The sequence below is a fragment of the Sturnira hondurensis genome, unplaced genomic scaffold (genome assembly GCF_014824575.4).
Source record: "Sturnira hondurensis isolate 20B ecotype Veracruz unplaced genomic scaffold, ASM1482457v3 Scaffold0024822, whole genome shotgun sequence".
Taxonomy (NCBI): domain Eukaryota; kingdom Metazoa; phylum Chordata; class Mammalia; order Chiroptera; family Phyllostomidae; genus Sturnira; species Sturnira hondurensis.
The window spans coordinates 1,124,281-1,148,432 of record NW_028097453.1 but is presented as its reverse complement, the minus strand read 5'-3'; the positions used below and the strand labels follow the sequence as shown (position 1 = coordinate 1,148,432).

General features: G+C 55.9%; 2 protein-coding genes across 2 annotated transcripts; both read left to right on the top strand.

Moving 5' to 3' along the window:
- The first annotated feature begins 11,708 nt into the window (after positions 1–11,708).
- ADORA3 (adenosine A3 receptor) lies at positions 11,709–15,337 on the top strand. The gene is made up of 2 exons (XM_037038902.1): positions 11,709–12,573; positions 14,234–15,337. The coding sequence occupies exons 1-2, from the start codon at positions 12,227–12,229 to the stop codon at positions 14,838–14,840; spliced, it is 954 nt and encodes a 317-aa protein (XP_036894797.1). The 5' UTR covers positions 11,709–12,226; the 3' UTR covers positions 14,841–15,337.
- A 4,887-nt stretch (positions 15,338–20,224) lies between these two features.
- On the top strand, positions 20,225–23,136 carry TMIGD3 (transmembrane and immunoglobulin domain containing 3). Its single transcript, XM_037038795.1, has 3 exons — positions 20,225–20,591; positions 22,104–22,170; positions 22,854–23,136. The coding sequence occupies exons 1-3, from the start codon at positions 20,249–20,251 to the stop codon at positions 23,134–23,136; spliced, it is 693 nt and encodes a 230-aa protein (XP_036894690.1). The 5' UTR covers positions 20,225–20,248.
- Positions 23,137–24,152: the final 1,016 nt, after the last annotated feature.

Genomic DNA, 24,152 nt, shown 5'->3' with positions numbered 1-24,152 from the left:
TCTGGCTTCAAAATTCCAAGATCTACATTCTGTTCAGATGAGTATCGGCCAGATGTTGTAATTCCAGAAGGTGCAGAGTCTTGGGGGTGAGGAATCAGAGAATATCGATGCTGTTCCTCCTGGGCAAATAGATTTCAGGGTCAAGCCCACACCATCCTTGTGTAGAACTAGGAGAGAATGTGATGTAGGGACGAAATACTTGGTGTCAGGCAAACCTTGGGTTGGATTCTGTCTCTGCTTACCCTCTCCGAACTTCAGACTTTTTACGTGTAGCTGTAGTGTTCAGCTGGGGCTGATTTTGCCCCCTCCCCCCCACCACAAGGGAACATTTAGTAACATCTGAAGACAACTTTGATTGTCACGACTTGGGTGGGTGTCTGGGTGCTTCGGGCATCTGGTGGAGAGAGGCCAGGGATGCTGCTAAACATCCTACCATGATTAGACAGCCCCTCCACCTCCAAAAGGTCACTGGAGCTGAGGCTAAGGAGTCCTGGATTAGAGGTAATGCCTGCAAAGTGTCCGCATGCGATAGGTAGGTGCTGAATCAGCGGTCACCGTCATTACCCAATGATCGGATCAGTGTGGCTAATAAGAAACCCTGGGGAAGCAAAAACCAGGGAAGTCTGTCCTAGGCTCAGAAAAATTCCCCCCAAAGAGCGGCACATGCCGTCCACTGAGCAGTTAGTGCAGGTGCCGCAAAGAGGTTCAAAGCGGTGGCTGTAGGGTCAGCCTGCCTGGCTCCCAATCCCGGCTCCGCCATCTACTGCGTGTGTGTTCTTGGGCAAGTCACCTAACCTCAGTCTACATATCTATGAAATGGGGACACCAGTGATACCCGCCTCGAAGACATGGGCTAAGACGCACCAGGGTCGGGTCTGCATAGCACAGCAATACTCAACTAACATTTGCTGTTGACACGAGGAAGGTCATTGTGGAGCCAGTGCTGAGAGTGGCCCTAAGGCCCTAAGGGGGACAGTGGGGATTTTTAATCCAGTGGGTTTTATGGGCTGACATCCAGAAATGTCCCAGTCAGGGCAAAGTCCTGGACAGAAAACATTCAACTAATCAGACCCCTCTGGGTGCGAGGATAGGAAGACCAGCTAAAGCCAAGCCTCCACCTCTAGGATGGGCTGAGACGAACAGCCTGGGGTGTGTGGGGCTGAGGGAAGCGGGGCAGGACAGGCGCCGGGAGTCTCCGCTTTTCTCCGGTGATGACTGCTGAGTCTGGGGGAGCCATCTTGCTCGTCACAGCCGCAGGAGGCCACTCGAGGAGAACGTTTCTCCGTAATGGCTGAGGCCCGGCCGCTTGAGAGAGGGGACGGGGACTCCATGACCTTAGGCTACGAATTTGCTAACTTAGTTAGCCAGTGAGATGAGTTCCAGAGGATTCCCAAAGACGGCCCTCCTCTCTCTAATGCGTCACGAGGCGTGTGTGTGTGTGTGTGTGTGTGTGTGATGAGACCACAATAGCCTGGCACAGAGGAATGAGCACAGCCAGGAAAAGGTCCCTGCTAGGAGCTGTGGCCTTCCGGCAAACAAACAGCTCTGTTTAGACAGGGTGGAAACCCTGCCTAAAAATAGCGAGGAGGCCTGAGTGCATCCTGGGATCAGCAGGGTTAAAGGGGTCACAGGTGCTGATGCCCAGGGCTCTGCTGGGAGACAGGTGCTGCCTCGTGAGTCTTGGCTCCCCTGGGGCGCTGCTCACCTAGTGGGTGTTGGAAGGCGTCACACCCGGCGTGGGCAGACCTCCCCAGCGCCTGCCTCATGGAACAGATGACGGCTTCGGGGCCTGCCTGGTCAGGAAGTGCGGGCTTCACTGATGCAGGGGCACCCCCGCCCTGTGCGTTTGGTGGGAGGCTGTGCTCTTCACTGGGCAGAAATGTTCTTCTGAGTTCACTAACCTGGCTGTTCAAATAGAGGAAGCAGATGCCGCCGGGGCGGAAGCCCCGAGAAGATGGGCTGCGGGAGGCGACTTGCTGATAAGGATGGGGCTGGGCTCCCGGGTGGGCCTCGCAAACTTGCCTCTGGGCCTTTCTGAGCCACCAACATTGGCACTTGGCTCCTCCACACGCTCCTCCGGACCGACAGGGAGAGGAAGGTTATTTTTACGCTGATCTTTGTGACTTCCTTTGGCCTTCATCCTGCTCTCCTCTCTCAGAGGCCCTGACAGGGCCTTCCTGCTTAGGTCAGCTCGGGCTGCGGTGACGCCAGGAGGGTCCTGGGGTGGGAGGGCCGGCTGTGCATGGACAGTGACGTGGTGGAGGAGGGTCCTGAAGTCAGAGTCCAACCCCGACTAATGTCCTGGTGGGACAGTCAGAGGACACCCAGCTTCAGGCTCAGGTCCAGGTGGAGACGGTGGGGAAGGGCGCCGATCAGTCGCCCTGCGGGAGTCCCATGGAACCTGCAGGCTCTCTGGGCAGGAATGGCGCTGAGCACAGGCATCACGGGGCAGTCCTGATTTGGGGGGCTGCCCTTTCTAGGCAGGGCTGTCCTGAGAACAGCTCTGCTCTGTGGTCTGCGGCAGACACCCTGCAGAGGAGCACGCCCGGAGTGTGTGCCACCAGCATCCTCAAACTGTGTCCCCGATGAATCATGCCAACAGTCCCTCTGCTCCACCCTCGCCTTGGAGCAGGGAGCTGGGCTGACCGTGCTGCTGCTGCGGGGGGGTGTCCAGGAGACACACTCCATCTCTGTCACCTCCGGCTTCCTTCTGTGCTTGGACTGACTGTGGGGCCTCTGGGGCCCAACAGCTCCTGGCAGGAGGGGTTGGCGGGCACCATCCCCAGCTCCCAAGGAGAAGCACACAGCCCCCGCCCTCTGCCCATCTCATAGGCTGGCCCAGAAACTAGGGCCTGAAAATGTTTGTCCACCAGGGATTCCGGCATCAGTAAAGCAGGGCTGGGGGCCAGCATGTGGCAGTTCAGCGAACGGGCACTTTCTGTCCGAGGCACAGGGGAACTGAGAATCAGTCACCCCCAAACCAGGGGGTGTCCTGGCTCCAACCCCCTGGGGAAGTGGGGCAGGAAGAGCCAGTGTGTCTCCCACGGGCCAGGGCCAGTCCACGCCATGCTCAGAAAGGCCCGTCCAGGTCAGACCTGGGCCTTCACACTACAGCCTTCTTCTTTGGGGGAAGAGCAAACCCCGGGGCCATCTTCCTGTTGAATTAAGGATTCTGGAGGTTCCACCCGTGTCACTCATTAGTGGGGACTGGCCGCAGGACCCCAGTCCCTGCTGGGGCGGGGAGGCTTGGTGGCCGAGCAAATGGCTGCTGGGCTGGAGGCTGGCTCCTCAGTGGGCAGGACCCAGGGAGAGCCCACAGCAGCACCCAGCAGGGCGCCAGGCCTGGAGGGAGCCCACAGGAGGGGCGGTCGCTATTTCTGTATGACTGTAGAGGAAAGTCCCTGGCCCACACGGCACACACACGAGCCTGCATGCACACAGTGCCTGATGGCGCTTTATACTTTGCTACTGACGGGCTCCATCTGTTCCCTCTTCGGGCCTTTGTCAGCATCTATGAGATGGGGGGCTAGACTTACTGCGTTCTAGAACCATTTCAGCTTGGACGTGGAATCGAACATTTAATATAACGTTTATACAAGGCTACGTGCGTAGACTCCCTTCATTTCCAAGTAAAAGGGAAGAGAAGCTGGGGGCCTGGCAGGAGTCTCGGGGCCTGCTGGGCTGAAGCTGTGCCCTTCTCCCTCCGCCCTGAGGTCCTGGCGCCTCCCTCCCACAGCTCCTTCTACCCTTTCCGCAGCCTCAGCCTCGCCCCCGCCAGCCTCCCCGCTGAGGTTTCCAGTTTGTAGATGGCCTGGAGTTCACAGTGGTCACTTGCTCCATTTGCTCCGAGACAACAGCCAGCATTATTGGCAGGAGAGGGAGAGGGTGCCAACTCTGTGACGGCACAAAAAGCCCTAGTCATGAGCCCTGGGAAGACTGCAGGGTGGGGCAGGGAAGGCGGTGACCCGGGGTCCTGTGGCTCCGACTGAAGTCCTGGTCACTGAGGCAAGGTCCAGCTTTCTTTTGGGAATGGCCAGAGTGGGCCAGTCGATGCCTCTTGGAGGGACAAGGAGAGAATGTACGTGATTCTTGCCACCTCGGAGGCCAGGACTGACTGGAGCCTAGCCCAGCTCGGAGGCTAATCCCTTGACCTAGGACAAATTCTATTTCTCTGTTCCTTGGAAATCAGGAAAGATTCTGGGGTTAACGGAAGACTAGGTGCAGCTGGGTGTTTAGGGTTGAGAGCAAGTACAAATACATGTGATGCCAATTAAGTCCCCGTGCCCCATCAGACCTGGGCTGCCTTTCCCCAGGGCTCACACAGGAGTCTTGGGGGTTGGGGGGCACTGCCGGGGAGCCCACCCAGCAGGACAGCAGGTGGGCACCTCCCCAGTGCTGACAAACCACTCACAGTGGGGAAGCAAGTATGGAGAACAGAGAGAAAGATGTCACTGCTTCCCCCAAATCTCCTCTGGACACTTCCCATTTCTGAAGCCAGGAGCAGGTTGAGGGGCAGGGGCAGGGGTGGAGGGTGGGGTAGGACAGGAATAAAACCCCTCCAGCGAGACTGAGAGTCAGGGCTGAGGAATCGCAGGACCGGGCAGGCAAGTGCATCCTTACGATTCCCAGCCATTTCTGTTAGCAAAGAAACCTGGCAGCTGGCTGCAGGTTTGACCTTGAACTAGCCACTCTGGGCATCAGTCACCTCCGGTGCTCTGACTCACCCCAGTCACGTGCCCAGGAAGCCCCACGTCAAACACAGGATCTGGGGCAAGTCACCCGACTTGCGAGCCCCGTTCCATCATGTGTGAGATGAAATGGGCCAGCAAGGCCCACAGGTTGTAGGTCCTGCAGGCAAAGTAGCGACCAGACGAGTGAGGAGATGGATGAACTAGCTCTGCCTGTGAGCGGCGTTGACCCAGGGGGTGGAGTGGATGGTGGGGAGTGCGTGGGCGTGAAGGTGTGCGTGAGAGGGCGCCATTCTAGGTACCTCGCAGAGACGAAAGGCTGAAGTGGGCTTTGGTGTGTAAAAACGTGCCGGTCAGCATCAAGTGTCCCTCCCAGGGCCCCTTGGACCAGACCCCAACTGGGCACGTGCTCTCTTATCCATACTCGTCTAGGATTGAAGTCAGAGGCAAAAAGCTATTTCTGGCCCAGAAAAGCGTTTCTCTAGAGCCCTCCTGAGGGCTGGTAGAGAGGTGTGGTCAGCATCCCCACCTACCAGGTGAGGAGAAGCAGACTTAAGAGAGAGGGAACCATAGAATTCTGCCCTGTTCCTCACCCTTCCTGAGGGCACATTTACTGAGTATTACTGGGTATTGGTGGTTTCAATGATCGTACGGGAAACTTTCCTCAAAGGGCTCACCCAACTCCAGAGGGCGTTTTCAGTGTCATCATGGGTCTCTTCTGCTTTTGCCCAAACTGCCCCTGACCCTGGACCACTTGTGGAGGAAAAGCTTCTCACCCCGAAGTCATGGGATCGGGATGGGGGGAGGGGAGGAGGGGCAGGCAGAAATCTTCATGTAATAGCTGGGACTAATCAACCTGCAAACGCGCTTTGGGAATAAACACCTGTGCCCCTTCTGGTGTTAGTTCTACATATTGATCATTTCTGCCCCGCCTGCTCCCAAAAAGGATGAGGAGCCGCTCAGAGTAGCAATTCCATCACACCAAGAACAGGGTGTGATGGAATCGCTATCTGACAGGAGCCAGGGGCGGACGTGGGGCAGACCGATGTCACCAAAGCCAAGCGTGACTGCAGAGGTAGCCCAGCAGCTCCCCGCCTCGGGGCTGCTCAGGCAAAATCACCCCAGGGCCCCCCACGAAGAGGGCCACGGCTCGGGCTGGTTTATGAAGAACAGCGGCAACACCGAACTCTCCAGAGAAATTTATCCTCAGACACTTTCTATTCGTGGCATGGTGATGGAGAGGGTCCTCGGCCGGGACACGACACTGAGACAAACTTCAGCCGGCAGCTTTCTATGCTGCTTTTTAATAGACAGTGGAGAGAGTAAGGTTTCAGCAGGGAACCAAAGTCTATGGTTTCACAACGCCATTGTCTGACCGTGGCCTCGATGCCCGAGCGGCACACGGAGAACGGGCCGGCAGAGGTGGCTGGCTGCTTTCCACCGGCAGAGCCACAATCTCCGTAGCCGATCTTGGACAACAGCTGGAGAGCAGGCAGGTGACACAGGAACACAGGACCCCCAAGAGCTGGCCTGACCTGTGGAGCAAGTCTTACCCATTTGGACGCTGAAGAATTTCTGCTCCGAGTGACAGTTTGGCTTTTGGCACAACTGGCGTGTGGCTGTTCTCACGGGCTGTTGGAAAGAGCCGGCTGGGGCTTTGAAGTCAAGGTCGACTGGGTTTGGGCCCCAGCTCTGCCGTGTTGCCTGGAACCCGTCACTCAGTCGTCACCAAGCCTCAGTTTCCTCACCTGGGAAATGGATCTGGTAACAGTTCCTGCCAGGTGGCTGTGGAGTTGTGCACGAAGTGTGTGAAGCACTGGGCAGCCCAGAGGGCCTGGCAGGTGTCCGCCGGCCTGGTGACAAGGGCAGCTCTCATGAGGGCGACTAGGAGGAGGAGTCACCAATGGTGTCGAGTCGAAACAGGGGAGGTCACGGGAGGCGTCTCGCACAGTTTGCTACCAAATGTCATCACAGTCGCTAGGCGGAAGGTAAAAAGAAGGGGGCCAGCACATGGGCCTGTGTGTGCACTTGGGGTCTGCAGTTTCTCCGTCCAGGATCCGTCCCTGCCCTCAGAGTGTGGGTAAAGGGCAGGAGCAAGAATGAACTCAGAAGGATGGAATGTGGCACTGCCCAGGAAGAGTCTAGGGGGTGGGATTGAACTGAGGCAGTTGGCTGCCGATCCTTGTCTCCCTTGCCCTTAATTCTCACTTTTTTCATTTTCTGCGACACCTGAAGTCCCCAACCAAGGAGGGCTGCGCACGTCCAGCGTGCCAGTGGAAATGTGCTGCCACCTGCTGGTCACTAATGAGCATGGCGCCCAGCAGAGACAGAAATAAACTGTGAAGCTGATGGCCTGGAAGCTTATACTCACTGTAAGACTCATGCAGTTCGAATACCCCCCTTACTTTCTGAGTGCCTAGAGCCTGGAGTAAATTTCGAGTTAGCTGAACCCTTCTCTGGATGCTCCACTAGGGCCTGGAGATTTGGAACACACTGGTCGGGGAGGGGGACAGGTCTGGCGACTGGGCCCCTTTACTGGCAGGATTTCCTGTTACTCAGAGTGAAGGAGCCCTGCCCCTCCCCTGCCCCCCACACTAGCTTTGAGTCTGCTGAACTCTGCAGGTCTCAGGAGTCCCTGGCTCCTTGGTCACAGTTGGACTCGCTCCAGTCACTGGGCCCTAGTAAGAAGTCCCCTGGGGACAGTGGCTCCAGCTCAGGCCCTGGCGGAAGCCATCTGAAGGGCCCAGCCTCCTCTGTCTGGTCTGACCTGTGGCTGAGGGGGGAGCAGTGCTGGGAGGAGGGGAGCAAGAGCCGGTCACCTTCCTGGAGTGACCCTAGGCTCTGGGTCTTTCTGAGACTTCACAATTGGCCAGCAAGCCTAAAGCTCTGTAAAGCCAGGAGGCTTTGGGGAAGTTGCCATGGAGCCAAGAGGAAGTGAGCAAACTGATTTTGTGCAACTCTGCAGTCCGGGAGAGCCAGCCCCAGCACCAGCGGCCACCTTCCGCCTGCCGACATCCTGTCTGGGCAGCCACCTGCGCCAGTGGCAGGGCTCAGCAGCCCTTCCACAGCCTCCACCCCCTCCCCCAACACTGCCACCTACCGATTTTGCAGGCTGGTTGCTGGGGCTTCCCAGACTTTTCTGAGAAGCTGCAAAGAATCAGATGAGTCTCTGGTTAACCTCTCACAAGACATTAAGCAGAACTGCAAGGTGAAGGCTCCGGCCTCATGGTTGAATGGATGCATCAGCCCAAGGAGGGGGCTGGCTGGGGTTGGGGACAATCGAGGCCTCTCCCGAGGACTCCAGTGGCCTTTCCTGTGATTCAGGCTCAGATCCTTGCTCCTCCTCGAAGTTCAGGTTCTTCTAGAAGAACTGAAACAGACACGACCCTCCTTTTCGATGGGAACATCCCCTGAGAAACGTTTCCCCTATAATTTATTTTATTATTTTAAGAAATCTTTTGGGCACTTTGGTCCTATGAAAGTTTTTCTTTCTGGCCCAGGGTGCCCCTTGGGGGCCCAGCACCACCAGTGACCTGCTCCTGCAAGTGTCTGCGGGCTCCTCCCTCTCTCCCCAACTCAGAGCTGGGTCTGGACCTCCTTCACACTTGTGCTTGGCCCCTGTGGTCTAGGTCACTTCTTTCCCAGACATAAGCTGAGAACCCCCTCCTGATAATGCAGCAGCAGCAGCAGATCTGGGGACTCCGGTACCTGTGGAAGCTTCCGTGGTCACTTACTTTCTCAGAGCAAAGGCTGCGGTTTGGCACCTGTGCCCTGGAGCCAGGAGTCTGGATGTGAATGTCAGCTCTGCTGCCTCCTGGCTGTGCAAACCCAGGGCAAGTCGATTAACCTCCCTGAGCCCCAGTTAGCTCAGCGGTAATGACAGTATCTCTTTTATCAGACAGCCTTGTGTAAGAACTTGTAAGGACAATGCTGAGCGCATTACAATGGAAGGTGCTTCCTGGGTCCTAGCCCCTTTACTAGTGTTGATGCCGCGCCTGAGTGTGTGCCCCTGGCTCACCGAGGGGCTTCCTTTCACGTCTCATTAATTAGACGGAGCCCTACTACCCTCCAGGCATTGTGTAGGGACTGGAAATGCAGATGCGAAAGGTAGACATCCCTGCCCTCCAGAGCTAGCGCACAGCATGTTGGGAGCCCAGAAGGGGGCGGTGTCTGGGGCCGTTTCTTCAAGGTTTGGTTTCAGAACAGCCTTGTTTTCCAGGCAGAGGTGGGGGAAGGGCACCCACACGGGGGAGAGGAAGTGAGAGAGCAGCCTCAAGCCACAGGGTATCGGCTCGAGGGACTGACGTTTCTGGGGGAACCAGGTGACAGCAGGCTGCAGGGTCTGGAGGGTCCTGCCCACCATTCCCAGAAGCATGGTCTTCACCCTGAGGGCCACACCGAGGCTGTGGGCGGGGCTGGCCCCTGGGGATGGGCTAGGAGGTTGTGGTGGGTGGTCTTTGAGGCTGCATGAGGGGATGAGGGAAGCTGCCCAACCCAGAGTGGCTGTGGCCTCTCCAATGCCCTTTGCTGAAGAGGACAAAGGACGCTGAAGGCCCCATCCCAGGCCAAAATGTTAAGTGACTGGGAAAGACTCTTCTCCCACCCCCCGAAAATCACCCCCTACCCCCCCCCCCACTCACACACAGCTATGGGCTCTGTGTACTCAGAAAACGTAAGGAAGGGCTTCCTTTGCCCATGGGAGCAAGTCCCCAGGTCTGCACAGAGAATTCTGGAAGCGGAAATCCCAGGTGAGAAGAGGTGGCTTGCTTGGTCGGTGGCCCCAAGTGTGACCCTGCCTGTCCTTTGTCCTGTGGGTCATTCTCTCCCCAAGGGGTCTCCTGCCCGCCCCCCCCGACACTGCTCTTGTGACCACTGCTCGGACACAGCCCCTGGCCTTGGCTTCCCTCACTCAGCCAAGACAGGTTGTTTCCAAAAGGACTGGACTGGGCACAAAGAGGAGAAAGGAGCAAGAATCCGATAACACAGCAGTCAGAGTTCGGCTGCAGCTGTCACCTGGGTCCCCAGGGCCTCATCCAGTGGGCTGGCTCCCCAGCTAGGGCACTTCTCCTGGCCCCGCCCCCTTTGCCCTCCCTCTAGCTTCTGGCCCACAGCCAGGCGAGGGCCATAGTGGGGTGTCTTTCTAAAAGCAGGAGCTGTCCATCCTCTGGCCAGCTCTGGAGCACTGAGCTCCCACACTCTGTTCTGCCAACAGGCCCCTCCTCCCTCGGCCACCCCAGGCTGGGCTGAGAGTAGACCCCCGGCGGCCGCACCCCCCAGGAAAGCTGCACCTCAACCAGGTGCCAACCCCACAACCAGACACCTCGGCTCATCCCTCCAGCAGGGGGTCTTTGGCTCACAACCTGCCACTGGGCGGGAGGGTGCATTTCTTAGAGTGATTCATCCAAACTGAAAGATGGCTAGAGCGTGAGAACGTCCGTTTACTGAGCCGGCGGCCTCTCAGAAATCACTCTGTGACTTCCTTCTCGGGAGCAGAGATAAAGAAATCAGTTGCAGGAAAGACTGAGGAGGCCATGCTGGGGCGCGGCGCAGGGTTGGGGGCACAGCGAGCGCTGGAGGATGTGGAGCCTGGAAATGCAGTCGGAGAGGCCGGGGCGGGCAATCGCTCAGGGAGACGGGGCGAGTGCTGCAGGGACGAGCAAGATGCCCAGGCAGACCTGCCTGGGGGGCAGCGGGGATCAGTGGGTGAGGAAGCAGCAGAACCGCCAAGGAAGACCCCGGCAGGCCCAGCCCAGGCAGCTGTAAGACTCCAGAACAGCACTTGGTTGTTGCTGAATTTTACTTTTGGCTATACATAGCTTGGTGCCTTCCGGTAGACTCGACCGACAAACTCTTAAACCCACTGTGTGGGCTTAGATTCAACTGTTTCCCTCAATAACCCCTTTGGCCCTGGCCGGGTAGCTCATTTGGTTAGAGCGTCATCCCAATACACCCAGGTTGAGGGTTTGATCCGTGGTCAGGGCACATAAAAGAATCAATGAATGCTTCAATAAGTGGAACAACAAATTGACGTCTCTCTCTCTCTCTCTCTCCCTCTCTTCCCCTCCCCTTCCTTTCTCTCTTTCAAATCAATAATAAATAAAGCCCATTTGGGCAGCCCTGAGAAGCAACTGAACTAGGTTGCCCTCAGATAGCAACTGCTTTTGAGGGTCTGGTTCCCGCGAGGTGAGACCAGGTGAGCAACTTCAGAGAAAGCTGCTCTGATTTCCAGACAGAGGACACCTGGTACTGCAGGGTAGGGGTAGGGTTGGGGCCACGGGGGGGGGGGGGAGTGCCATGCAATCACATGCACACAGCGCGCATTCCCTCCTTTGTGCTCGGCCGGTACCTGCTATCTTGCTGTGCCTCGCACAGATCTGACTCGAGTGGGAGGGCATGGTGGGGTGAGGGCTGAGAAGAGGGGGTGGAGGGGTGGCCGCCATAATACCTACAGGAGGTGCTCAGTTTTTGCAGCTCTGAGCAGAGACTCTCAGCTTGTCACTTTGCAAAAGGTCTTTGATGCAAAGGCAGGGCTCCAGCTGTCCCCAGCAAAAAGTGGGTGCTCTACAAACAACAGACATTTATTTCTCACCGTTCAAGAGGATCTGAAGTTCAAGATCGAGGCACAGGTGGAATCCATGTCTGATGGGCACCCACTTTGTGGCTCATGGTTGGTGGGAGGGGCAGGGGAGCTCTGTGGGGTCTCTTATAAGGACACTAGCCCCACGGTGAGGGCTCCATCCTTATGACTTAATAATCTCCCAGAGGTCCCACCTCCAAATATTGTCACCTTGAGATTTCTGTTAGAATTTGGAGGCTCACACACGGTCGATCTCTATGCTACATGCACTGGGAAGAGTAAATTCTGGCTAAGGTGAGGGGCGTGCCAGCAAAATCTGTTTCCTATTCCCTCTTCGTCTTGGAAATATTTGCTAGGCCAGCAGAAAGCCAGACCATTACACCATCACGTCGTCAGAGCTCCCAGCTCCTCTCCTGCTTGGTGCTGTGCTCGCATCTGGTCCCAGGGGAGGAGTGGAAGGCTGAGCCCTCCCTGCTGCTCACACCCCCTCCTCTGCTCTTTCCACCTTCTTGCTGAGCGCTCCTGGCTGTGTGCTTCCCCTCGGCTCATCTCACTTCCTGAAACACCCCCAGCTGAAGAGCCTTGCTTGCTTATCTTGATGGCGTTTCATTAGCCCTTGGGGACAGGCGAAGGCGGAGTCCTTGGGCACGTCTGTCTGGGGAACTAAGTGCCTCAGCTCTTTCAGATTCAACCCGCGTAGAAGTGTCCTCCGGGCTCTCGGAGGGAACCTGGGATGTGTGGCCGGCAGAGGGGCCGGGACTGATTGCCCTGTGATGGGCTCTCTCTAAGGAGAGGGGCCGCCGGAGAGAGGGCCCCAACAGAGGCGAGAAGGAATGGGTGAGCTGTGAGTCTGAGACGGCCACTGCTGTGTCTGGACCTCCAGCAGGAGGAGGCACTCGCTGGCCCACACAGATCCTGTCCGTGTGCCTGTCACCTGCGGAGGCTCCTTGGGGAAACCAAGATGGCTGTCAACAACACAGACCCGCTGGTCAGAATTTCCTACATCACCGCGGAAGCTGTCATCGGGCTCTGCGCCATAGTGGGCAACATGCTGGTCATCTGGGTGGTCAAGCTGAACCCCAGCCTGCATACCACCACCTTCTATTTCATTGTCTCTCTAGCCCTGGCTGATATCGCTGTTGGGGTGCTGGTCATGCCTTTGGCCATTGTCATTAGCCTGGGCATCACCATCCACTTCTACAGCTGCCTTCTCATGACCTGCCTGCTGCTGGTCTTCACGCACGCCTCCATCCTGTTCTTGCTGGCCATCGCTGTGGACCGGTACCTGCGGGTCAAGCTCACGGTCAGGTAACCTGCTCAAAGAGGGGTGGTGTGGGGCCACGAGAGAGGTGCCTGGGAAATGGGGCTTACAAAGTCCAGACCTCAGACTTTTTGATGAAAACACATCCAAATTGGCCTCTGCACTTGAAAAGGGTTCTTTTCACCCTTTCGTTTGTGAAGGGTTTAGCCACGATGAGCTAAGACTTGGGCACAAGAAATAAAAGAAGCCCACTCTCCCCCAAATGGCCAAGGGCGTGGCTGCTCTATCAGCCAGAGGATCTAAAGGTGATAAAAGCCTGTTGCAACTTTCATGAGTAAAAAATGCTCTTGACTTTCAGAAATGATAAGACTCCTACTTGATAAGATAAAGGACAGACAGATAAGAATAAGAGGAGATACACTCACACTTCTGTTCTCTGCAAATCTAGGTTATTTTTAAGTTGTTTTAATTTTGCTTCCTCTTCCACGTTGAGAAGGGGGCAAAAAAAGTTCTCCCTTGCACAAAATAGTCCCCCTCTTTCCCGTGACCAAGAGAGCAGAACGAATCGCCAAATGGAGAAATCCGATTCCCCAGGTGTCCCGACTACATCGGTCTCGAGTTTCTCCTCTCTTCTCTTGGGGACAGAACGCGGGGAGGGAGCTAGAGGAGAACTTTTGATACAAACAAGCCCGAGTTCCAATTCCGGATCTCAGAATCTGATCTTGGGCACGGGATAGAGCTTTCTGTGCTCCAGTTCCTCATCTTTGCACGGTGGTTGAGGTGCTCCAGATGCAGCCTTGCCTCTTTGCAGTCTGAGCTTCACCACTTCTGTAACTTCGCAAGTGACTTGTCCAAGTGACTTGTCTGATCCATGTCTCTCGCCTCTGAAACAGGGACAATAATCGCACCTTCCTCATCACAGCGAGTGAACGCATGCGAGGCTCCTAGGAAAAAAAAAAAAGCCTGGCACACAGGTCTCTGCTCAGGAAATGGAAGCTGTAGCATTTATGTTCGTTCACTATTGTCATCGGTGAAATGGAAGTTATCCTAAAAAATGTCTCCGGTTTATTGTGCATTTTCGGCTTGCGGTCCAGAGAATGTTGTCAGGAAGGGTGATTTAGGGAGAAATGATGACTCTCCCTGAATGAGGCTTTGATGGACCCGGAAGCATTTCAACATGACCTCCCCAACACCACGCATTCCTGCCACTCACACACCAAGTGTGGGTGTCAGTGCAAGAGCAGTAGTGGGAATTCAAGGGAAGGGGGCGGGGTGCGGGGAAGGCAGAGTACAACTAAAGGACATTGGTACCGAAAAACAAACACAACAGAGAACACAGTGCAGGCAAACATGCTTTGAGATAATTTCCCACCAGGAAGGTGATCCCAGGAGCCCGAGATGACACTGACCTCCCAGAAATTGGAAGAATTCTTGGGCTAGAAATGGACTTGTGAGTAGGAGCATGGAAGCACCTGAGTCTAGGTAACTTCCTGATCCATTACAGATCGTACTTCTTTAGAGAGGCCCTCCAGGGAAGTTTGCAGATTTTCCTTGAATTGTCTGCTAGTCTTGTCTCCGCATCTAGCAGACTTTTGTGGAAATGGTCAGAGAACACCAACATCCTCCCCACTCCCCTTCCCAGCTCTCTCTCCGCCCCCCTCTCTTAGCAAATGCTGCAAACTCACCCACTCTCTTCCATTCAAACAGATACAGGAGGGTCACCACTCAGAGAAGAATCTGGTGTGCCCTGGGCCTTTGCTGGCTGCTGTCATTCCTGGTGGGACTGACCCCCATGTTTGGCTGGAACAACAAAACGTCCTCAGGGTTGCCCGGAAATGTGACCTTGCTTCCTTGCAAGTTCCTCTCCGTCATGAAGATGGACTACATGGTCTACTTCAGCTTCTTCTCTTGGGTTTTCATCCCCCTCATGGCCATGTGCGCCATCTACATCGACATCTTCTGTGTCATCCGGAAGCGACTCACCCAGAGCTCTTCAAGCTCCAAAGAGACAGGCGCATTTTACGGGCGGGAGTTCAAGACGGCCAAGTCTCTGTTCCTGGTTCTCTTTCTGTTCGTTTTGTCCTGGCTGCCTTTATCCATCATCAACTGTGTCATCCACTTCAAGGGTGACGTGGTGCCAGAAGTGGTGGTGAACTTGGGCATCCTGCTGTCCCACGCCAACTCCATGATGAACCCTGTCGTCTATGCCTTCAGAATTAGAAAGTTCAAGGAAACCTACTTCGTGATCCTCAAAGCCTGTATGACCTGCCAGCCTTCTGATTCCTTGGACTCGGACGTTGAACAGATTTCTTAATAGTTGTCCATGAAAGACGACAGTCTCACTGGTCTCCAGATTCGACATCAACACACACACGCCTTAGGCCCAATCCCCCCGGGGCCAAGGTCATTCACATCCTTGACTCCTCCACGGGTGTCTCTAGGTGTACCTCTTCTACTACCCTCGTCCCCAAATTTGATTTCTCATTTTTTGTCTTTTCTCTCTAACTCGGTTTTCTGATGCCTGACTTGAGGAGCACGTTGCATTGTTAATATTGCCTGTATTCCTTCTTCTCAAACAAGAGTCACGGAATCCAAAGGATACCTCCCCGACTTAACCAAAGGCCCCATTCAGGCTGCGCAGCTGTGTAACTGGAGCTCAGTCCACACCACGTAAAACTGAGCAGAGAAGCCGTCTCTCAGCAGCGGCCTGGGAGCCGGTGGGAACAGAAGGAGGGAACTCGGTCGAAGCGGGTACTTGAACTACCGAATTCGCATGTAAATGTGTTTGAGCAAATAAAAGAGGATAGCCACCTTCTGTGTAGCTCTCCGGGGAGGGTCACGTGGGCTTGCAGCCCGCTGGCCACCTGGGGAGGCACAAGCGTGTTCATCTGCGTGAATCCTGGGCACCTTGCTCTTTGGTTCAAAACTCTCTGCTCCTTGTTCACCTGGGCCGATCGGAGCACTAGCCAGCTTTGTGGTCCCTTCATTGATTGAGAGAGAAAGAATAATTCTCCCTCTTGAGCTAGGTCCTAACATCTCCTCTGGCATTTCATCGTAGGAGGACTTGCGAGGGCAGGGCAAGAAGAGACTCTGCATAGTTACTCTCCACTGAGCATTTTCTGTGTACTGAGCACCTTGCATACACGATCTTTTTAGGTCCTGACCATCTTTGGGGTAGGTATTACCTCCATTTTGCAGACCAAAGAACTGAGGCCCAGAGGCGCTGGGTACTTTTTCTAGAGTCACACGGTTAACAAGTAGGAGAACTGGGATCTAAACTCACCCCTGCCTTGTGGGAGGACCCCAGCCTCTCACCACCTGTTCTCTGACACGAAGAGGGACTTGGAACTTCTCCAAAGTCCAAACTCTCAAGTTCATCTAATGTGTAATTAGCAGATACATAGGCTCATACTATTTACACATCCTAGGACTGCTGGGTTGTTGGGGGTTTTTTCGGTGGTTTTTTTTGTTTTGTTTTTTTGCCTTAGTTACTAGTGTTGGTCTCTCATTAATTGGGACACCAGGCAGGCATAGAGTTTAAATCACAGCACCCAAGCACAGAGTGTGGCTTTGGAGATTCAAGGTGGCATCTCTGGTGCAGTCTATCCAAAATTGCACCTGTGGACACCGACTCCCAAGACAATAAACATGAACTTGACAAGAGCAGAAAGATGGGGACTTTAATTAAACCACGCCCAAAAGGACAAAAGCACTGAGATGAATAAAAAATGAATTCATAGTCAGTCCTGAAAGTTTATCCTAACCGCTCTCTGAGGTGGGAGTCTGGTAACCCTGTTCATCTGGTTAACAATCTTAGGGGTGTTTCCTTGTTCCCCCTCCCGTCACCCCAGGAAGAGCCAACACATCCCATCTGGGAAGTTTGAGTGGGTCACCCCACCTACCCACCTACCCACCCACCCACTTCCTGGCATTACTCGCAATCATATCTTGGGGGCAGAAGATGAACACAGCCCCCCAATTCCTGTGGGTCCCTGGGAGTGGGGGCGGCTTTATTCCTGACACTCTCCCCTTCAACCTTTTGGGGGATGTTTTTCCTTAAGAATTCCACCCGCTCCCCAGCTTTTTTCTTAGTGGCGTTCCGTTATTTGAGTCAAGACTTCCCTCCTGGAAATTTTTGTGTCTAGTTAAAATGTCCCTCCAGGACCAGGCCCTGGGTCCATTCTGGGGCTGCTGGTGACCCTGGCTCACTGTTCTGCCCAGAAACCGCTTTGCCTAGGGGGCAACTTGAGAGAAGTTCTGGTTAATTCTCAGTTTCTGGTGGTCTTCACTGGAGCTTCTTACTTTATAATCTTGAACTTCGTTGCTATAGCAACAGTCAGCACCGGCCCTTTCTGGAAACTTGATTTAAAGGGATCATTTTCCGGAGAACAAATCAGCAGTCTGCCCTGGGTCATCAGATGTCAGCCCGAGAGCCGTCGCCCCTGAGTTTCAGAAACTCACTGTTTTCTCCCTTTCTCCTCCTCCCCTCTCTTCTCTTTTGGATGGAGTTGATTTTTTTGTTTGTTTGTTTTTTTGTCAAATGGGCATCTCCTGAGCTAAGGTCCTCCACCTGTCCAGAAGAAGCCCTTAAAGTGAAAATGTCCTTTGGGGAGAGCTTAAAAAAGATGAACCAAGAATCACGCGTGAGGAGCTTGGGTAGAAGTGGTGAGTTACACCCAGGTTTCAGGTTTAGAGACAAAACCGGGGTTTCCCTGAATCTCATCTCCCGGCCAGCTCCCCCCTGCTGAACGGGAAAGGGTGGCTTTTGGGCTTTTATTTTAAAGGAAGAGAGCAAAAAGACCACCCTGACAAAACCGAGGGTGCTTCCTCTGCCCGAGTATGGTTTCCCTGGAACAAAGGCACACGTTAAGTAGCTGGGTTTATCTATCCAGTTTTTAAAAATCAAGTCAACTGTGGATAAAGACTAAACGAGAAGGCTGTCTGTTCTGAGTTTACTGCAGCCGGGGAGTCAGCCGCGTCCCTTATGTCTGGGCGGAGACTCCGAGGAGGGCAGGGGAGTGGGGCCGCTCTGTGTTGGGACAAAGGGAGGCTTCAGGCGCCCTGACTGGGGCTGATGTCCTGGGGAGGCCGACGGCCGGCTAACTACAGGGGGCTTCCTGTGTGCTCGGTTAGGGGGGCCAACTTGACGTCCTCTGGTCGGTCCCAGTTTGGAAGCAGGACAGAAATGAGAGAAGCTGCCCATCATCATCAAGTCCTGGCGGTTTGGGGCTGGTTGTGTAGAGGGGTGCTGTTTGGTGGTCTGGGCTACTGGTGGACGGGATGGCCCAACTTCCTGCCAGTCTGATTTGTAGCAGGCTGGAGTCCCGGGCCTCTTCTGCAGATAAGGGGCTGGTTTCCTGGGCTGGCCGTGGGCCTGCTCATGTGTTGCAGGTCTGTTGGGACTCATCTGCTCCCGACAGCTTCGTGGTCCACCCCAAACCCTGCCTCCAGCGAGGCTGCAGCCTCTACTCCGGAGTCAGGGAGGTTAGGAGTCTCCTTACGAGCCTTCCTCTCAGCTGGAGAGGAATTGGCCCCTATTGTGGGGGATGGGCCCCGTGGATGGCCTCTGGGGACCCCGGAACATCGGCAGGGCACGGCACAGTTGCGTGCCTCTGGCAGTGTGTGGGGGCAGGGCTTTGTGTCAGGGGGTCTTAACCCACAGGGGAATCTCCATTCCTGGTTTGGAGTCTGCTACAAAGCCCAGAATTTTCTCAGTTGCCCCACTTTATTCTGTAGTTTGTGTCCGCGAATGGTGTCCCTCCAATGAGGTGCCCTGTGCAGTGCCAGGCCTGGACACAGTACACGGTCACACAGCCTGGACACTGTATGTGGTCACACAGCCTGGACACTGTATATGGACCCACTGCTTGGATTAACTGGTTGTTCCCTTGTCCCTGGTTTCCCCCTACAGGACAAAACCATATTAAGCTCAAAGATACCTGTTTCCCTTAAACAGACCCAGGATTCCTGAGACCCCTGGATACAACTCAGCCTTCCAGTCGAAGGCTCGTTTCCCCCCAGTCATGGGGGTCTTCGTTCTGCTCTCCCTGGCCGTCTTCTCAGGTGAGACATGGGGAAGGACCTGGTCAGCTCTCCCGACTTCCCAGAGGCCGGCATTGCCTCCCCCTCTCCTACTTGGTAGTTCAAACCGCCGAAGAAGCGGGACGGGGAAATAAAAGGAGGCGAAAACCGATCTTGTCCAAAATACTTGTTCTGATCTCCGATGGCAGGGCAGTGGGGAATTTCAAACCCTCGGCTTCAGTGAGGGCTCTGTGTTCTCTCTTTTAGTTTAAGTTCCTCTTGTCCCCTTACAAATATTTGTGCAGATGTAGTAGGACGGGACTTTCCTCTTTCTGCCCATTGCTGACTCCGAAGATGGCGCTGGGCTGGCCCTGGCTCCGCAGCCCTCCAGCCACGTGACCGTTGAGAGCTGCCGCACGCCTCGGGCTCAGAGCCGCCACCTGTAAACTGAGCATCACACTGTCTTCCTTGTGAGGCTGAGGACAAAAGCTCACACGCTACCCACTGACCTCAAGGCTGTGAGCCTGCTTTGTAGGACGGTTCCACTCGCCGTGAGCTACATTGGGGGCAGCATTTGAGGGGAGCCGGGCCCGCATCTGGAGGCTGCTGTCCCCATCTCTCCTCCTCAGTTGGTCACTTCCCCAGCCACGGTCAAGCTGGATGTGGTTTGTATGACTTCCTTGTTGTGCAATATCCTGAGACGATAAAGATGCCCTGGGCCTTGCAGCCAGGAAATAAATTCTTGGTCCCTAAGGACAGACAGAGCCTGCCTCCCCATTTTCAGCCCCATGCAGCCAGCAGACACCTCTGAGCCTTTCCGCTTTCATTTTCAGGGTGCAAGGTGGAGGGGGTATTGGGGGCAGAGATCTGTGAACAGTGGGCCTGAGGCTCTTTGAGCCCCCGCCGAGCCGTGGTGGGAGAACTCCGCAGTTTCTGCCGAGGGGGCCCATGTTTCACACACCCTTCGCCCGGGGAAGAGGACTCCTCCAGGGCTGCTGTGTTAATTGGCTGGGCCGACTGTGACAGACACCACAGACCGGGCAGCTTAGACCAGAGAAATTTATTTCCGTACAGTCGTGGAGACTAGAAGTTCAAGATCAAGGGTTTGGCAGGTCCCTCCCTAGGCTGCTCTCTTCGGTTTACAGAGGGGCACCTTCTCCCGGTGTCCTCCTCACGTGGTCGTTCCCTCTGTCACGGGTCTTAATCTCCTTTTTGAGAAGGACGAAGGTCGTGGTGGAGTAGGGCCCATTCTCACAACTCCATTTCAACCTAATTGCCTCTGTAAAGCCCCTGGCTGTAAACACGGTCACATTCTGCGCTACCGGGGGTAGCATTTCGACACACGAACTTTAGAGCGCATTTCTCAGCCCGTAACAGGTGCGGCCCCAAACGGGTGAGGATCCACCTCCCACACTTTAACTACTTTTCCTCCAGGAGGGCAGGAGCTACTATGCATTCAAAAGAAAAACGGTGCTTTCACGTGCGCGCGCGCGCGTGTGTGTGTGTGTGTGTGTTGTAATGACTTTATCGGGGTGACATTGGTTCATAAAATCACATGGGTTTCAGGTGTGCAATTCCATAATGCATCGTCTAAAGGTTGTAGTATGTGTTCACCACTGCAAGGCAAGTCTCCTGACGTCACAGTTTATCCCCCCTTTACCCTCTCCTCCTTCCCTGCACGTGTGTCTTCTGACAGAAGCCATGGTCATGGACAACAAGGTGATGGAAAGCTTCGTGCTGGACACGGCGTCTGCCGTCTGCAGCTACGACCCCCACTACAAGGACCACCCCAAGTACTGGTGCCGGGGCTACTTCCGGGACTACTGCAACATCATCGCCTTCACACCCAACAGCACCGGCCGCGTGGCCCTGACGGACACGGGGAAGCAGCTCATCGTCACCGTGTCCTGCCTGACCAGGGAAGACTCGGGCTGGTACTGGTGTGGCATCCAGCGGGACTTTGCACGGGATGACATGGACTTCACAGAGCTGGTTGTGAGCGATAGCAGAGGGGCCCTCGCCAGTGACTTCTGGCCTGTGAAGGGTAAGGGGTGTACCGGGGGTCTCCTTGGGGGCACCCCACAGTGGTGGCTCTTCCCTGGGAAATGCGCACTGAAACCGGTGGGCGCCAGCTCAGGTCCCTCCGAGGTTGTCTGCTCTCTCCTTCACTCCAGAGTATGGTGGCTGTTGGTGCTGCTGGGGGTGATCTTGGACTTGGGGGGAGAGGTAGGCGTCCAGGCCCCTGGGCTCCTGGCACCTGGGGAGGCCTGTGGGGGCTGGCAGTGTGAACACTTTGTGCTGCTGGTCAGGAAGGGTGTTGAGGTTGTGATGAAGTCCCCGGGCTCCTTGGCCAGCCTGGCAGGTCTAGGATCTCGTAGACTGGCCTCTTGAGATGCGACTGCAGCGGCAAAAAGCGACCCAGGCACTTGGATGAGCACCCCCCCCCAAAAAAAAACTGCCCACTTAGACAATTTCAACACTGACAGGGACAAACATCCTGGTCAGAGGGGTCAGCACCTGTCCTGTTCGAAGGCCTGCAGTTTGCACCAGGGGCTGCTGGTGGGTGTCGGTGGGCGGCGGAGTCCGCCTGTGCCGCTCCCTTGCCCTGGAGCCAGAGCAGAGCCAAGGATCTCCAGAGGCTTGCAGAATTCTCCTGTCAAATGCCAGAACCTCCTAACACCAGAAAGCCTGTCCCGCAGGCAGAGAGCTTACGGGAAGCACTGGGCTTTCTCTTCGTTTCTTTGCTGGCCCCTCTACATTTCCATTTCTAGAAGGGGAGCCTTTGTCTATAACGACCCGGGGGACTGGGCCAGCGGGAACACAAGCCGGAGGACTGAGGGGGCCTGTGGGCAGGCTCCTCCTGGTGCTGGAAAGAGCCTTGAGCCCCTCGACCAGTGGTCCCATGTTCCGCAGGCACCTCCCCACACGTGCGGTGTCCTCTGCACCCGTGACCTTCCTGCTTCGTGTGGTTCCGCTTCCCTGTCGTGGTGCAGCCGTAGGCTCAGGATGAGAGAGGTTCCACCTCCATGTGCTCCTCAGTTTAAGTGAAACACAGACCCCCCCACCTGGCCTTGACAACATGGGTGCTCACGATGGAACTCTTCCCAGTGGGTTTTGGTAGCTGTCAGAAGCACAGGGCAGCGATTATACCGTCCATGGACCAGCTCCGTAAGGATAGGACTGGCCCTCTGGTGTCTCTGGTGGGCCCTCCCAGAGCCTGCAGCCTGGGGCTCTTTTGCCAGGGGCGCTTCAGGGCTGCACAGGGCTTTTGTGCCCATCTGCAAAGGTGCCCCACCTCTTGGCTTACAGAGCCCAGTCAGGGACAGAGGGCGTGGCTCAGTGAGCAGAGTGGGGGGCTGTATTTCAGCCCCCACTTGTTCCCTCGGGCGTCACCCCTGTGTAGGGACACACTGCCGTCCTTGGTGTCTCTGCCTGACTCAGCATCCCCCGGTCTCTGCAGATCCAGGGAATGACAGACAGAGGTGAGAGATTAGAGGCAAAGGGTGGGCCTGGGATGGGGCCTCTCTTGACTCCCAGCAACTCCCTTCCGATGCAGACCCATCAGGGAACAAGAGCAGAAGCTGCAGGGCTTCCAGAGTCATGCACAAGGCCGATCACTCCAGGTGAGCAGGAACCTAGGAGACAAACCCACTGGGCAGGGCGTGAGGGCCGACCAACCCAGCGTGACCACTGGCCTGCCCCTGCCCCTCAGCTGCGTGTTGTCCTGCACTGCAGCGCGGTCTCGTCAACGTGACCAGTTGGTTCTTTCAAAAGGGTAGAGTGGAGGGCTCTGGGTCAAAAGCAGCAGAACTGCCCTGTCCCTGTGTTCATGAGAAAGGAGAGTTCGTCGTAAGGACGGAGCACCATCTTGCAAATGCAAGGGCGGGGGTGTGGCTGGTGGCCCTCAGAGACTGCCGGGGGGGGGGGGGGGGGGGGGAGGNGGGGGGGGGGGGGGGGGGGGGGGCATCGGCAGGCCTTTACCAGTGCCGCCTACCTGCTGCTCTGGCGGTGTTTGCCCCTCCCCAGTACTGCCCTGGGAGAAGATAGACACCCATGCCCAACTGCTGAGTTCATGTCCCCCCTTCAAAGGCCTGGTTACTCTGACACTGGATTTGTCTACGCCAGGTCCCAGGTTCGTTTCCAAAGAAGGGGCTCAGCCCCGTGCGGCCAGACGCCCACCCCGGAGTCCAGTGAAGTGTGCTTTGGAGGGTGGGGGCCAGGAGCTGGCTGGGCGCAGGGACGGGGCGGGGGTGCTGGTCTCAGACGGGGGGATCCTGCACCGAGAGCCAAAGGTGGTTCCTTCCAGGATGTCCATCCTCGTCTTCTGCGTACTGGTCACAGCGGTGGGGATCATCTCCATCATCAGCCACCTATTCCAAAGGAGGCGGAGTCAGAGAGCCAGGAGGGGTGAGCAGCAGCTGAGGGAGGGGAGGGCATGTGAAAGGGCGGGAGGTTCAGCTTTCCAGCGAGGGAGAGGGACCCTTCTCTTGTTGGCTGGACCCGGGGATCCAACGCAGCTGGCTGGACTCTGCCTCGTGGCAACCGAGGCACTGGGAGAGGGGACAGAGAGAGCCCTGCATTCTTCCTAAGCAGAGGGCTGTGCAGAGGAGGGAGGGAGGAGGGAGGCCCTGAGACGGCCACACTCCACGTCCGCAGGGCGGCTGCCTCCCGCACGCACACTCTGGGAGGCAGCCCTACTCCCTGAGTGAAACGTTTTGTTCACCTGGAGGGACTAGAAGCCAAGCCTCCCATCAGCGGAGCTGTCTGGGGCCCCTGGGGGAGCACACCTAGAAAGGCTGCCCTGAGAAGGGTCAGCAGGGGAAGAGGATATGCCCGAGGGCCGAGACCCTAGTCACAGGGGTGGGGAGCAGGCTCTAAGCTGTGCGCCTTCTCCTGCCTTCGGGCGATTACAGGTAAAGGCCCAAGCAGAAGTCAGAAAACCAGCCAAGCGTCTCCTGTGATGCCCACACCTCTGGTAGGTTGGCTCTTCTGCCCTGAGCTCTGTGCCCCCAAACTACCTGGGCTGGAGGGCCCCCCCCCCGTTCCCAAACAGAGAACCGGAGCCCACCACGAGGGGCTGTGAGGATCTGTCCACCTTCCCTTTGGGACAGCATCCAAGAAACCGAAGTCCCCATGGCCACCACATGGGGATCCTGCTAGCCTCTCAAGTGGACACAGGGTGGAAAGAACACCAGACGCAAATACCACTATTGGGCCAGAAGTTTTTTTTTTCTTTTCTTTTTGTAAATGCTCAGAAGCCACAGAAATACTTGAGCAATAGAGAGACTGTAGGTATAATTACAAAAGAGACGCCAGCCCCCTCTGGCTATGAAGATGTAGAAAAACAACACTTCAGAGAGTGGGAGAAACAGACCTAAAGACTCTTGTTAGTGAAACACGAAAGTCGAACTCCAAGCTGAGGCTGACAGGCCTCGGGCTTTCCCTGTGACAATCTGACCCCATGGCCACAGCGGCTCCCCCAGCATTCCTGGTCTTTTGTCCTCTAAGAGCTGGGGGAACCATACAGGTGACAAAAACATCGTTTTTCTCTGTTTTGCCCGTGGGGAAACAATCATAGTCCAGCTTTTTGCAAAAACCATCATCA